The following is a 14,485-nucleotide window of genomic DNA, read 5'->3' on the forward strand; positions in this document are numbered from 1 at the left end:
CCATTCTTTTTCACAGGAGGGAATTCGTCCTCTGAAAGAAAACATTGATAAAATAATTCAGTGTAAGCCACCCACTGATGTTGACGAATTGAAGTCATTTCTCGGTATGGTCACGTATTACGCTTCGTACCTGCCAAACCTAGCTGACTGTGTTGCCAGTTTATATGATTTGTTGAAGAATGGGGTGCGCTGGTCATGGACAGATGTTCATCAGAAGGAATTCCAGGATGTTAAGGATCTGCTATCTAAGGACTTAGTACGCACAGTATATGATCCTTGTAAGGACTTATACCTGATGTCGGATGCATCTCCTACAGCTACGGGAGCAGCCATAATGCACAAAATAAACGGAGTCCTAAAGCCTATCATGTGTATGGCCGGTACATTATCCGCTGCGGAAAGGAACTACACTCAATTGGAAAGGGAATCACTTGCATTAGTCCGTGGAGTCAAATACTTTCACAAGTATCTCATTGGACGATATTTTGTTGCGTTCACCGACTCGAAACCTTTATCTCACCTGCTAGATCCTAGAAGTAACCTGCCTGCTTTAGCCATCAGCAGAATCAACAGATGGAAGTTAGTATTGGAAGAATATGACTTCAAAACTGTTTACACGCCTCATGTTGAGTTGGCTGATGCATTGTCTAGAATTTGTGTTGCAGATTATCCAGTTCGTGATTATTATGATGATTTCGCATGTCAGTTGACAGCTGAGCCGGTTGACCTTAATCTTATTGAATCTTCGGTGTTGACGCGCATTTCGCTGGAATCACAACGTGATCCTGAGCTTTCTAAAGTCTTCGAATATGTTCAAGGGAGATGGCCACAATTCATCGGGAGAACAAAAGGTCATCCTCTCAGAAAAATATTCGACAGGCGATATGATGTCCACATACAGAAGGGATGTATTTTCGTGGGCGAAAGACTGGTCGTACCTGAATCTTGTATCCAAAGTGTCCTAATTCCACCAGGGAACATGCAAAATGAAGGAAATAGCTCGTTCATCGTTCTTCTGGAACACGATGAACGAAGATATTGAGAGGGTTACGTCTTTGTGTGACACATGTTTGCGATACAATAACAGGCCCAACGTACCGGGTACCGCATTCGAAACGTGGCCTATTGCATCGCAGCCTTTTGAGTGTGTTCATCTTGATTTCTTCCATTTCTCAGACATGAATTTCCTGTTGCTGGTTGACGCTTATTCTCATTGGATATCGGTATGGAGAGTGAAGAATATGCAATTTGACTCCATGATTGGTCATTTAGATGAATTTTCTTCATGCTTTGGATATCCGAAAACCTATGTAACTGACAATGGCCAACCATTTGCATCTTCAGAGTTCAACTCTTATTGCTCGAAGAGGAATATCAAGCTTCTTCACTCAGCTCCGTACACCCCCCAATCAAATGGTCTAGCTGAAAGGAATGTTGGGGTGGTGAAGAACTTACTAGAAAAGAACTTTTCAAATCGTTCATGCATCACGTTGAGAGAGATGGACAAGTTCGTTCTTGAGCTTTTAGGCAGATTAAGGAATACTCCAGCGCACGGGTATAGTCCAGCAGAACGTTTGCTCAAGTTCCGGCCAAGAACAGACATTTCCGCTTTTGACACGTCTAATGGTTCCAAGAATCAGCCTATTAGTCCCGTTCCGTTTATGCCGGGGGAAAAGGTACTTGTGGAACGTCACAAAAAACAATTCAGCCATGGATCCAAGTACAAAATTGGCGAAATTGTTAAATTGATGGGCCGGAAGATGGCGAAGGTTATTGTAGATAATGACATGATTGTTGTTCATCTCACGAAGATTAAGAGGTATCCTGACAAGGTTAGAGAAGACACCTTTGTCCGAAATCAAAGTCGACCATGCAGAAACAACCCAATACTTGTTAGAGAGGAGGACTATCTTCCAGTACCTGCTACTGAAGATCTAATGGAACATCCAAATGCTACCTGCGACAATCAACCGCTTAGGAGATCACAGAGACCAAGACGACCGCCTGACCGCTATGGGCAAACTCCATGAAACGGGAGTCTCTTCAGCCGAAGGGGCGGAGAGTGTCGTATACCAATTGAACTTGAACGCCAGACCTGATTATTAAATGTTGTTCGTCATCAGTCTGTACATTGTTCCTGTCGAGTATGTATGAAAAGTCATAGCCGTCGTTCATGACGAGGCTTCTCGCATTTATACCATTATGTAAGTTATTGTAATAATTCTGTTATTGTGTTGGTGAATTATACACTTTTGTTTGTGTTGAAACTTCAGTCGTATTCTTTACTCCATTTCCTGAATTACCGAAGAACAGAGAGAACCCAAAACTCAACAACCATCAACTTTTTTTAGCATGAAATTTAGTCTCAAATTTAGATCTAATTTTAAAAAATTACTACAATAATCCTGATATTTTAAGTTTGAGGCCAGATCGTCCCTCAGGGGAAGAAGATAGGTCACTATCGACTGTGGTGCTCCCACCAGTGCTACACAAAACCATGGGTGATAACGATGCAAATGTAGTGTTTTAACCCCAAATCTGTTATCCCTTTAGCCACTTTTTATGCAATTTTTCTGTAATATGATTTTTGGACACCCCTGGTGAAGAATCTGGAAATGGACCTGAAACAAAATGATTATAGACCTTATAAACCACACATAAGTAGGACTTTTACTTGATCAATACTTCTTAGGTTGTAGTTATTTGAACTTTTAAGAAATTGTTTGTGATAAAATGTTAAAGAATTAAATATGCAAGATTATTTTCGTGCAGTGAACCTTGTTAAATAATAATTTCAAACCAAAAAAATCAACAAGTAATGTGCCAGACCAGAATAAATTGTGCTTTGAGTTTCTGCTGCAGTTCAGTCAAACTTATAACACCTTGATGCAAGCACATTGCAAATTTTCACAAAAAAAAAATCATAAAATATGTGACACATTATTTTAATATAATACATGAAATGACAAGGGCCATAGCTACTCGAAAATCATCTGAAACATCCTGCTGTGGTCCAGTCAGTAGGACATCTGACTGCAGGTTACTGGAGTATGGCATATGCGTGCGCAGACCCTCTGATTAGGGGGGCAAAAGCATTGATAAAAGTTCAATCAGGAAAGAGAAACCTCACTTTATCTAATTGTTTTTAGTTTCAATGCAGCAACATAGGTGCACCATAATGAATAAATAAATTGTCTCTGAAATGTGCCACGCTCCTTTATTTCCTCCAAATAATTGTGTTCATGCATTTAAGACAAAACTGTTTAGCAGCAAGGGTTCGAAGTACTTGGTAGTTATAACTTCTCTCTCTCTGGTAATTTACAATGCATTACAGAAAACAATAATAGTGAAGCGAGCAAGACTATTCTTACATCCAAATTTTTGCAAACTGAAAACAATATTGATTTAATATGGCACAACAAATATCATGAGGCGCCATCGCATTCTCTTTTACAATTGTTTTCATTTAGATCGTTCGGCACCCAGGGCCAACTCTTGCCGCCCTCTAGCTACGGCTCTGAACTTGATAAGACTGTAAAAAAAAGCAGATACTGCGAGTGAAGCAAGCAAGGAAGTTTTACGAAACATATTTTTATTTGTATAAAATTTGATATCGAGAGTGGCAATTGCCCTCGGTGCTCCCCTGCAGGTGCTCTTGGCCGTCTGGAAGAAATAATGCAGGAGAGATGTGAAAACTAATTTCATCTTGAGTAACTTTTTGTCCTGCTACCCTTAGATTCTACTAGTCTTGCTTTGTTTTACCTCAATGTTTGCCCCCCGCCCCCTAGAATTGAGTTGGGGAGTGAAATTTCTATTGCTCCCCTGTGGTTGCGCCACTCAACCCCCTTCCCCCGTAGTTGCTTTGAACTTTAATCGGCTTGAAAATACTTAATTTTCTTTAAGAGTATAATATTGTTTAATAACTTCGATAAGATTCCTCTGCACTAAATTTCTAGTTGAAAGAATAGCAATGTAGGAACATGGACGTCTGGAAAGGGAGGGGGGCAAGGATAGCCACAACTACCCCTTAGAAATCGAATGTCAAGATAAAAGTATATATTTCACACACATAATTTGATTTCAGTCACAGTAATTTACATTAATGCTATAGTTTCAACTATCTGGTAATATGCCCAATGGAAAAATACCTTGCTTGTCCCTCTGTCGCCCCCCTCCTTGCTCCCCGTGTGCATGCCTATGGAGTGTGGTGATGATCACATCACCTCCAGTATGCCTCAGGTAAGGACCATATTCATTCTCTTCATTTAAATATTAAAACAAGAGGATAACAGTCTTTCTATCTTGAAGACTTAGGTGGGCAGGCCATGTGGCACGAATGGGAGAGGAAAGAGGAGTTTACAGGATTCTTGTTGGGAAACCTGATGGTAAGAGACCTGTAGGAAGGCCAAGACGAAGATGGAGGGACAACGTTGAGATGGACCTAAGGGAAATCGGTAGGGATGGAAAAGAGTATATAGAACTTGCTCAAGATAGGGAAAGATAGAAGGCCTGTGTTGCTGCAGCCATGAACCTTCGGGTTTAAGAAGGCTAGAGAGTTAGTTAGTTAGCTATCTTTGAACTTGGCTGTGCCTTGCTCCAATATTTTGTAGCATTGATGCCTTCCCCACATACAAAAAAAGCCAACCTCCATAGTGGAGTGGGGAGCACAACATGCTACGACACCAGGGTTCCGGGTATATCTGGTCTGGGCATGGGTGTTCTTTGTGAGATAACAGTTAAAATCATAATGCAAGGGGTGACCTTTGCTGAAGGTGCTCAAGTGTCAATCTCTTTTACATGCTGTGCACACTGGGCTGCATTTTTACAGGCTAACGAGGCTCTGGCACCTCTGTGGGGGTTTGCGTTGTGTCGTCCATGCATGTTTGTTATTGTCACTTCATTTGTATTATCATTCATCCTCATCATCGCGATTAGCGAAAGAAGCAGAAAAGTGATGTAAAATAACCTTGTTCAATCAATTAATTAATTTTTCTTGATCATTCAAGTGACGATCTGGAGGCACTGGAGAGGATATCATATGAATTCTGTGAAGACGAGGCTTGGAACGGAGTTGCCTACTTCGAGGTCCGCTATGCTCCTCACATATTGGCTACCACCTTGCCGGCAGGAATGGACAAGTTTCAATATTGCTGCGAAGTAGTGAAGGCTGTGAATAGAGGTATTGAAAGAGGCGAGAGCGACTTTGGCATAAAAGGCAGAAGCATCCTGTGCATGCTGACTGCTCAGGATAATGTCCCCAAGCAAGTCCTTCAACTGTGTGAGAAGTTCAGAAACGAAGGCGTTGTTGGGATGGACATTGCTGCTTCCTCATTAGTGGATCCTGAAGGTATTTAAGACACTTCTCATAAACACTAATTCAATATTTCATTTACCCTGTTGTAACCTATTGAATAATGGTCCACTGCTTTCAATGTCTGCATGGGCAAAGTTAAATGTTTATCGTAATTAACATTATTTTTGCTGTATGATACTTTTTTTGTTTCATGTTTAACTTATGCATTTGGTCATTTTCAACCTATTAAAGATTTAATTTAGGGATAGGACAGAATGATCTGTACTCTACAGTATATGCCAATACAAGCATATCGATTTATATTTAAGATTGTGAAATTTTAGTGCAAAATTCTTCAACATTTTTTTTTTTAGGTTTATACCCTAGTTTCGTAAAGTAGATGTCTAAAAATGCTGTTCCTTTTTCAATACAAAACCTGTTGCAACCTTTATCACTCTATGTAAATTTTATATTGTTATTTGCAAAAGTTTTATATTGTGGTCCATCCCTAATTTAAATTTATTAGTAACTTTTTATGTTTGTGTCACTAAGATATAGAAGTAGCATTTTTAACCAAGTGCCTTTGTTATATATTTTCTACAGGCAAAATTTCTTTTGAACCCTCTTTATGCATAGAGAGGCTTCAATCTGCAGTTGAAAGGTGGGAATTTTAAGCTCTGAAATAGCCTTCATCAGGACTCAAACTTTTGACATCATTAACTGTCAGTATGCTATCTGGGAGGCACCTTTTCTGTTTGCATTATGTTTTATTTGTTGTAAACTTTTCCTCTGCTGAATTTCTCCTTAATCACAATTTTCTTTAGGTGGCTTGTATTACTTACTTCTTAAATCTCTTCATGTGTAACTAATTCGTAGATGTGAATGTTTGTTTTTAGTTGTTTTTTAGTTTTCTTTCTTAATCCAAATTGTGTTAGTTGAACTTGAGCTTAATCGTGAACTGCTGTGGGCTTTCGACGAAGCAAGGAAACTTGGGATCCATCGCACAGTGCATTCGGGTGAATCAGGGCCTCCAGAAATGGTAAAAAGGGTATGTGTGATTGTTTTAATATGACAGACAGTTGTTTCCCCCTTATGTTAGTGATTTTCAGTCACCGCAAGAGGTGCTGTGTTCACCCCAGTACCCTATAGTTCATGCCAGCAGAGCGGCAGACAGCTACAAGATGTCAGAGAGGATGGATATCTGCGTTCATCATGTCTCCGAAAACGAATCATTTTTGAGAGGGCTACATCATAGCTCGTTCCAACGTGAGATGTAGCTATATCCAAATGAAAAAAACAGTGAAAGAGCAAAGGTTTCACAGTGTCTGATAATGGGTTTTGCAACAATCCATTGTAACAAGAATCCACCCTGTCAAAAGCCACAGAAGAAACAACCAGCTCCTCAATGCAGTAGAGACATCATTTCTAATTTCACATGTGTTAGATCCCTTATACCACCATGCCGCTGCTTTGTATGGCAATGATACAGCCAAAGTTCACATCCACCAAGATAAGGCTAGCTGCCATACCGCCAAAACAATGGTGGCCTACATGGCTCGTATGGAACAGGAGCTATTTCATGTAGACACATCCCTGTTAAATCGCCAGATGCATCACCCATGAACTTCTGTGCCTTTGGAAAACTTGCAAGGGCGAGTGGGCCAAACTGGATCAGACTGCTGAAGAGAAGTCTCCTTCAATGGAAGCTCCGATGTTGTATACAATAGTTCATCGACAGGGCCATCACATTGAATGTGATAGGTGGTGGAACAAGGGTTTTACAGCCTAGGACAGGTGAGTGAACATCACTATCTTAAGGCTGAAACAACCATCTGTATTGCTGCTTTATTCCTACTTAGTGGCACAATAAACTCATAATGGAATGGGGAAGAAGTATGAAAGCTTTAACAAGAGCATAATGCTTGGTTTGGGACCCACTTTTTCGGTGGTTTTTTTTTTTATTGTTGCTTTTTAATACTGTGTCAAAGAGGGTTCTTCTACCGTGCGTTCATTTCGATCTTCAGCCGAGAGATCGGGAGAAGCGTGGCGGGCAGCGCTGACGGAGATGCCGACATTTGCGACCTGTAATGCTCGCTTATTTTTATGGACATATGCAGACATTTATATAAATATTGCAAAACGAGCACTAACCTGTTATAACACGCAAAAGTTATTCTGTAATTCATCCAAGTTCTGCCCTTATATACACCAATAAATACGCTTTAGAAACTATGTTAAGAGCCACAGATAATAAAACATTTTAATCATAGCTTTGACCAGTAACGTCCTGCTTAAGGTTATATCCTTGAAAGAGTTTTGTGTCGATGGGAATCGTTTGGAAGTTTCGAATGTGCAACACTGTATCAAGATTATGCTGCAGACGAAACCGTTAAAAGTCAATGGTTTTCGTGACCTTCCTTGCAATCCGAAATCTCCGAGCTCGAGGTTTTTGTTCCTTCGCGACTAGATGAAGACAGAGCTGTGAATATAGTGGCGAGCAGATGTAAACCAAGAGCATGTTAATTTCGTACTCTGCGCAAGTGTGTTATTCTTGGTTACTTGCCGTTACTTGTTTGTGTTATTGCAGTGTGTATGTGAGTTGTGTCAGTGAGACGATAGGAATGGCAGCCGCAAGGTTCACATTAGAACAAAGAATTTTTATGTATGACAGTTATGTATGACAGTTACGTGAAAACAGACTCGTGTCGATACGTGTGTAGGGAATTTGTACAGGAATTCCCAGGCGTTTCACCTCCACATAGAGATACGGTTAGACATCTTGTCCTTAAATTACGAGGAACTGGATCGTTAAATTTCAAAACACCTAAGCAAAATCGACGGATTCTAACTGAAGCAAAACTCAATGAAATTGGTGCAGTGTTAGAACGTTCTCCAAACAAACCTCTATGCCGTGTTTCACGGGAGATGGACATGTCATAATCATCAGCACATACAGCCACTAAGCTACTAAAATTAAAATCGTACTCTTATAACACAGGTTAGTGCTTGTTTTGCAATATTTATATAAATGTCTGCATATGTCCACACGGGCATTACAGGTTGCAAATGTCGGCATCTCCGTCAGCGCAGTCCGCCATGCTTCTCCCGATCTCTCGGCTGAAGATCAAAATGAACGCACAGTAGTTTACAGTTGTTGCAAGTATTTAAACATTTTTTGATGTAACATTTTGTCTGATAAAAGGAGCTGTGTTCTCCCGAAATATTGCATCAAAACATGTTTAAATGCTTCTAACAAACCGTAAACTAGAAGAATTCTACAATGCAAGCAATATGTTTATGCAAGAATAATTAGGTGGTGTACAGTGTACTATTATTTTAAACATGGCCTATGAACATCTGTTGAATGTAGGAGAATTGTTCTGTGCAGCATGAACTGGAAGACAGCATCAGTGAATTCCACTGGATGTACAGTTGCTAGTTAATTGAAGGGGGAGAACACTGTGACAATAGCTTTCTCTCTCAATGCACAAAGAAGCTCTAATATTTATACCTGCCCCCAGCTCTGTACTATTTTTATGTAGAATTGTAAAATATTATTTTTGGTAAAGCAAGAATTGTATCTAGCAAGTGAGCTAAGTGCTTCATATTGAGTGGTGTCACTCAGTGGTATATTTACAGAACATCTGTGGTACATTTCGTGTCCATACACTAGGTAAGAAGATATGCACTTTATGGTGGGCAGTGGAATCACTCCATGCTCCAGATGTTCAACAAATGCAGCACTCAGTGGATCCATTTCAGAAATACTTATGCAAAGGACAGTCAGATGAAAACCTTATATGTTTATTTTTTATATTTATTTTATCTAGAGTCGTTTTCACGTTCAGAAGACACAATGGCGCTTATGGAGAAACCGCACAGTGTTGCCAATACAGCGCCAGCTCATGTCGCCGGGAAATGATGACCTTCCTTCACAATGAAGGTGTTACATATTTTGTGTATATATAATGATAATTATATGTAATTATTAATATTAATATTATACTGTGAACGTTACAGTTACCCTTTTTACTATGATCCATTGCGATCACTACACATGCGAGTATAATGCACGAATATGACACTTCAGAAATCACTTAAAAAAGTAAAAATCACCGAGCGCTCACACAACTGAAAACACTTTTTCGAGAGAGGGAAAAAGTCTAAACAAACCAAAGCAGATCTCTCACTCAAGTAAGGGGAACCTGGCACATGGGTTAGATTCAAGTTGCAACCCAAACAAACAAATGAGTTATGGCCCACGTGAACTGATAAGACATGAATGACTCAAGCAAGGTATGTCATATTTCTATCTTGAAGCCCCATATTTTGTCACGTGTTGGAAAGCCTTTCAAAGGTTAATATGGTGTCTATGAATTTATGTGTACGTTGGAAACTGAAAGGTGATCTTCATTTTATTAATGTTGACAGTAATGTAAACAAAAACAACGTGTATTTGCGACAGCACTAATGTTGCTCACAACAGCAGCATTGGAAATACTTGTCAATTATTAAATTTAAGTAATTTCAATTCTATTATAACAAACTGCATGAAGTTCATATTTTTACTGAATGGAAATAAAACAACAACTCGAAAACTTGGTGGTGATTAGCCGGAATGCTACAGTGTGCCAGCTCAAGATGGCCAGACAACGTCTCGTTACTTCGCGTGCGGTTCGGGTTAAAAAGAAACTCCAAATGCATGGAAGTAATATTTCTGGGAACCTTTGAGTGGTTATAAAAAATAATTTCATTATTTTCTCCACAACTTTGTCGCTGGAAGCTTTTACTTGGAATTACACAACAAAAAATGGCCAGCAACGACATTTTCTACTGCACGAATATAAAAAATCTCCACATACTTTATTTGAATATTTTTTAATGCAAATATGCTTTAAAGTATTGATAAATTCTGAGTACCACCGTCACCTATGACAATTAAAAAACAGTGTCAATTTTTTTAATAATGAATGCTTCAATTTTACGGCATGTTTCAACGTTAGGAATGAAAACAATGTAAAAATTGTGTTTTCACAGAAAATTTGCGTTTTTAATTTATCTAAAATTATGTAAGCAAGTTACCAGTTTTTTGTGTTCACCATCGTATTCTCTACAAAATTTCCTGCAAAACTGCAGGTACCGATTTTACTTAAGCTAAATTTGTAAATCCAGAAATTTCACAACAGCGTGCTCGTATTTCCCATAAGAAAAGCATTGCCCATAAGAGCCCATTGTGTCTTCTGAACGTGAAAACGACTTTAGTATATTTCATGTAAAGCTGCACAAGTTTGCTGCATTGCTGATCCACATATGTATTTTCAAGTCTAATTTAGTGCCTGTATATCTTGAGAAGAATAATTCCGTATTTACGCGTGTATAATGCGCACGCTGGTTTTAGATATGGAAAAGTGAGAAACAATTATATATCGTATATAATGCACAGTATAATCCAGGTTCAAGAAATGGCTTTCTTAGTTGTGGGTAGTAAAGCTGTTGCTATGTGGACCAAGAGGAGAACATTACATTACAAAATGAAAAATTGAAGCACATGGCCTTGAAACATTTATAAGTGGTTTTGCTGATTTCCTCTTCAAAACTTCAAAATACTTTTTCTATGACTAATGAAACATTTATAGGAGGCACATTCAGGACTCTCAAACTAGCAGTTATCAGCACAAGATTTCTTCCATTAAGGCATTTACACACTCCATATATATATGTCATATTATTTTGCCAGTAATACATTTTAATTATTTTATTTTTCCTTATCTTTTTTTCATACAAAGTACCATAAAAATCAGAACGTTCCTTTCTTTTGTAATGAGCTTATTTCAACCGCATTGCAAATAAGTGTCCCCATCTTGAATGGAATACTGTTGCTATATTCATGAACTGCAGAATTCAAGCTTTACAACTATATATAACACGATAAGGTTCCGTAAACATTAAAAAATTATTCCGTGCATAATACAGTGCTCAAAAAAAGTTTTGCATATTATGATTGCATGCGGTTTGAGTCGCGATATTCCTAAAAGGTATACAATGTTCATTATGTGAGCAATGCCAGAGACAGAAACCGACATAATGCCCCAAGTGAGTTTGATATTCAGTAGATAGAGGGCAGTATTTGCCACATGATCCCTGAGCAGATTTGAAAGCAGCCCGATGGGAGGCATTGTCCATGTCTTATCCGCACTTGTGAGTTGGAAACTACGCAGAGAGCGGGTGGAAAACGAAGGGCAACATGCCTTTAGCAACCGTTTCTGCTACGGACCGGATTCAAATTGTAACGCTGCTGCAAGAGGGATATGGCTAAGTAGACGTCGATGCCCGTGTTGGAGTGAGCAAAGGTGATGTCTCTCGAGTGTGGAAGAAGTTCAGGGAGACACACTCAGTTGCTAATCGACCAAGGACAGGGTGGCCACGCAAAACAACATGCAGGGAAGATCGGTACGTGGTGATTTCGGCACGTCGTAGACCCACAGCAACTGCTACCAGTTTGTGCCAAGATCTGTGGATAGCCTCAGGCACGAATGTTTCCAATCAGACAGTGCGGAATCGACTTCATGAGAAAAAACTGACGTCAAGAAGACTCATACCCAAGTTTCCTCTTAATCCACACCATAAGAGAGACCGTGTAAGGTGGCAACAATGCACAGTGAATGGAGTCAGGAACAGTGGGAGCACACGCTCTTTACAGATGAGGTCACCATCAGTTTGCTCCCGTTAAGCAAAAGGATAAGGGTTTGGAGACGATCAGATGAGAGATTGAACGAGCCCTTCATCCAGGAACATCACCAACAGCAGGGGCTCCATCATGTTTTGGGGGTGGAATCATGTTTGGTCGATGTATGCCCCAAATTCCTCTCCAGGGTCACCTTACCGGTCTGTTGTACAGAAACGCTATTCTCGAACCCGTGGTAGCACGTTTCTCTACAACTTTGGGGGATGGCTTCACGCTGGTGACTGATAACGCTCGACCACATTAAGCCAGAGTGGTTCAAGAGTTCCTTGATATGCATGGCATTCGACACATGGTGTGGCCGGCATATTCACCAGACATGAACTGTGTGGAACATGCATGCGGACACCTGAAGCCAGCAATTGTCAGCCGCGAAAATCCTCCTGTGAACAAGGTGCAATTGCGGGAGGCTGCCATTCAAGAGTGGGACAGTCTTCCTCAGGAGAAGGAAGCATGCCCCGTTGTCTTCAAGCATGTCTTCGGGCTCGAGGTGGCTAAACACGGTACTGAACTCCCATCTGTTGATCCCAAGCATGCCTGCATTGCACTGCCTTCTTTTGTGTTTTGCATCCAACATTTTCAATCTTGTTCTTGTGGTGTGATTCTGGTATGATTTTGTTTCAACTGTATGGCTGCACTTTTTTCTTTCTGTTGGTATGTTTCCCCTGTACTCTTAAATATGATTCCATGTATCTAGTACAATAAAATGATCACAAACCATGAATATGCAAAACTTTTTTTGAGCAATGTACACACCACACTTTTTCGGGGCAAAAACTTTGGAAAAAAGTGTGCATTACACATGAGTAAATACGGTATTTGGAATATGTGCAGTCACTTATGAGCCACCACAAAGGTCTTTCCACCCATCTGTGTGCAGACTGAGGCCATTGTCAAACTTCGTCTTCTATTTGTAAACTTGCTGGCGTTGTAAGCATGGATAGACATTGAATTTTCATTTGCTGCAGAATGACTTCCAGAGGCAAGAAACCATTGCTCTTCGCTGGAGCATGAGTGTGCAGGAGGCACAATTTTTATAATGGTGAAAATGCTGTTTTGAAGCTCACTTGATCAGTGTTGCAGCCTTGATGTTGTTTTGTAACAGTTGATACCTCATGTAAATTTGAGCTGTTTACAGTCTGTCCTGTAATTTTCGTCGGACTTTTAAGGACTTGATTTGCCTCTCCCTCATAGATATAGCTAATACAGGCAATAGGGTCACCCAGACTACAAAGGGTAACTCTATCATAAATATTTGATTGCATACAGTTGAAGTTTGACGTATGTGGATTTTGAATACACTACAAGATTTACACAAGCATTTTATTAGTGTTGATATTCACACCACTTGACATCCAGGTCATTGTGCATTAACATGTACGTAACACGTCATAAACTTATTTCCGATGAAAAGTGGAGATATGACAAAACATCATTCAGCTGGTGATATAACAGTATTAAATGACACTGTGTGAAAACTAACATTTGGATAGATCTTTTTTAAGTGTTCAGTGAATAGAGGAACCATATCTCTTATTGTTGTTATACTCGGCATTGTTTTGTATAACAGAAACTACGCATTAAGAACTATATGATGTTCCAGTAATGACATCACTGGCTTTCCAATAAATTAAATTAGTGCAAATGTACAAAATCAGGCCTCCCCGATGGTGCAGTGGTAGTGTCATTGCCTTGCAATCAAGGGGTCCCGGGTTCGATACCTGGTGGAGGCACATAGTGGTTCGGATCCCACTTTAAACTGTAGGTCCAGTCCCGATTAGCCTTACTGTGCACAAAGTGGACTTTAAAAACACCAAATCAAATCCAATACAAAATCAGGCCTATGCAGTGAAAACACTTACAACCAGCACTCACTTTCCAAACACACCTCATATTTTCGCTTATGTTCAATTTTGTCCACTGCAAAAATAATAGCAAAGAACTAATGGAAATTGTCATGCGTTTTTTGCTACCACTTGTGTTAAATTTCATTGTTGCATTGTACCTTACGGTTTTTCTCCAATTCTGTAGGCACTGGACAATTACCATGCAGAAAGGATAGGGCACGGCTACAGAGTTGTTCTGAAGGATGAACTATACAAGCACTGCCTTAGCAATGACATTCACTTTGAGTGTTGTCCTTGGTCGAGTATCCTCACAGGATCTGTGCCTTTGACAACCTACAAGCATCCAATTGTTCAGTAAGTTCCCAAACCACCTTTAATATAATTTTTAATGATGAGATTTTCCTTATCAATAACAAAATGAAAAATTACATACAGGGTGTTCTGTGACCTGGAATGAAACTACCACGGTGGATGGAGGCTGCCTGTGACAGTGGAATAAGACAACTGAAAGATGTGGCTTGTAGATTTAATATGCACATTACAGTGTATTGTAGCATTCTACAATGAAAACGTTACAGGAGTTGTTCAAAATGTCGGCCCTCA

The 14,485-nt window shown here is 39.7% G+C and overlaps 1 protein-coding gene across 4 annotated transcripts in view; it reads left to right on the forward strand.

Moving 5' to 3' along the window:
- LOC145993843 (adenosine deaminase-like) overlaps positions 1–14,485 on the forward strand; it is a 31,120-nt gene that overhangs the window by 12,115 nt on the left and 4,520 nt on the right. For all 4 annotated transcript variants that reach the window (XM_083129688.1, XM_083129686.1, XM_083129687.1 and 1 more), the window contains exons 5-7: positions 5,007–5,347; positions 6,229–6,341; positions 14,067–14,236. In XM_083129688.1, coding sequence (XP_082985814.1) covers positions 5,007–5,347; positions 6,229–6,341; positions 14,067–14,236 — 624 coding nt within the window. The remainder of the gene's footprint in view (positions 1–5,006; positions 5,348–6,228; positions 6,342–14,066; positions 14,237–14,485) is intronic.

The sequence above is a fragment of the Lepisma saccharinum genome, chromosome 10, assembly GCF_977018435.1.
Source record: "Lepisma saccharinum chromosome 10, izLepSacc3.1, whole genome shotgun sequence".
In the NCBI taxonomy this organism is placed as follows: domain Eukaryota; kingdom Metazoa; phylum Arthropoda; class Insecta; order Zygentoma; family Lepismatidae; genus Lepisma; species Lepisma saccharinum.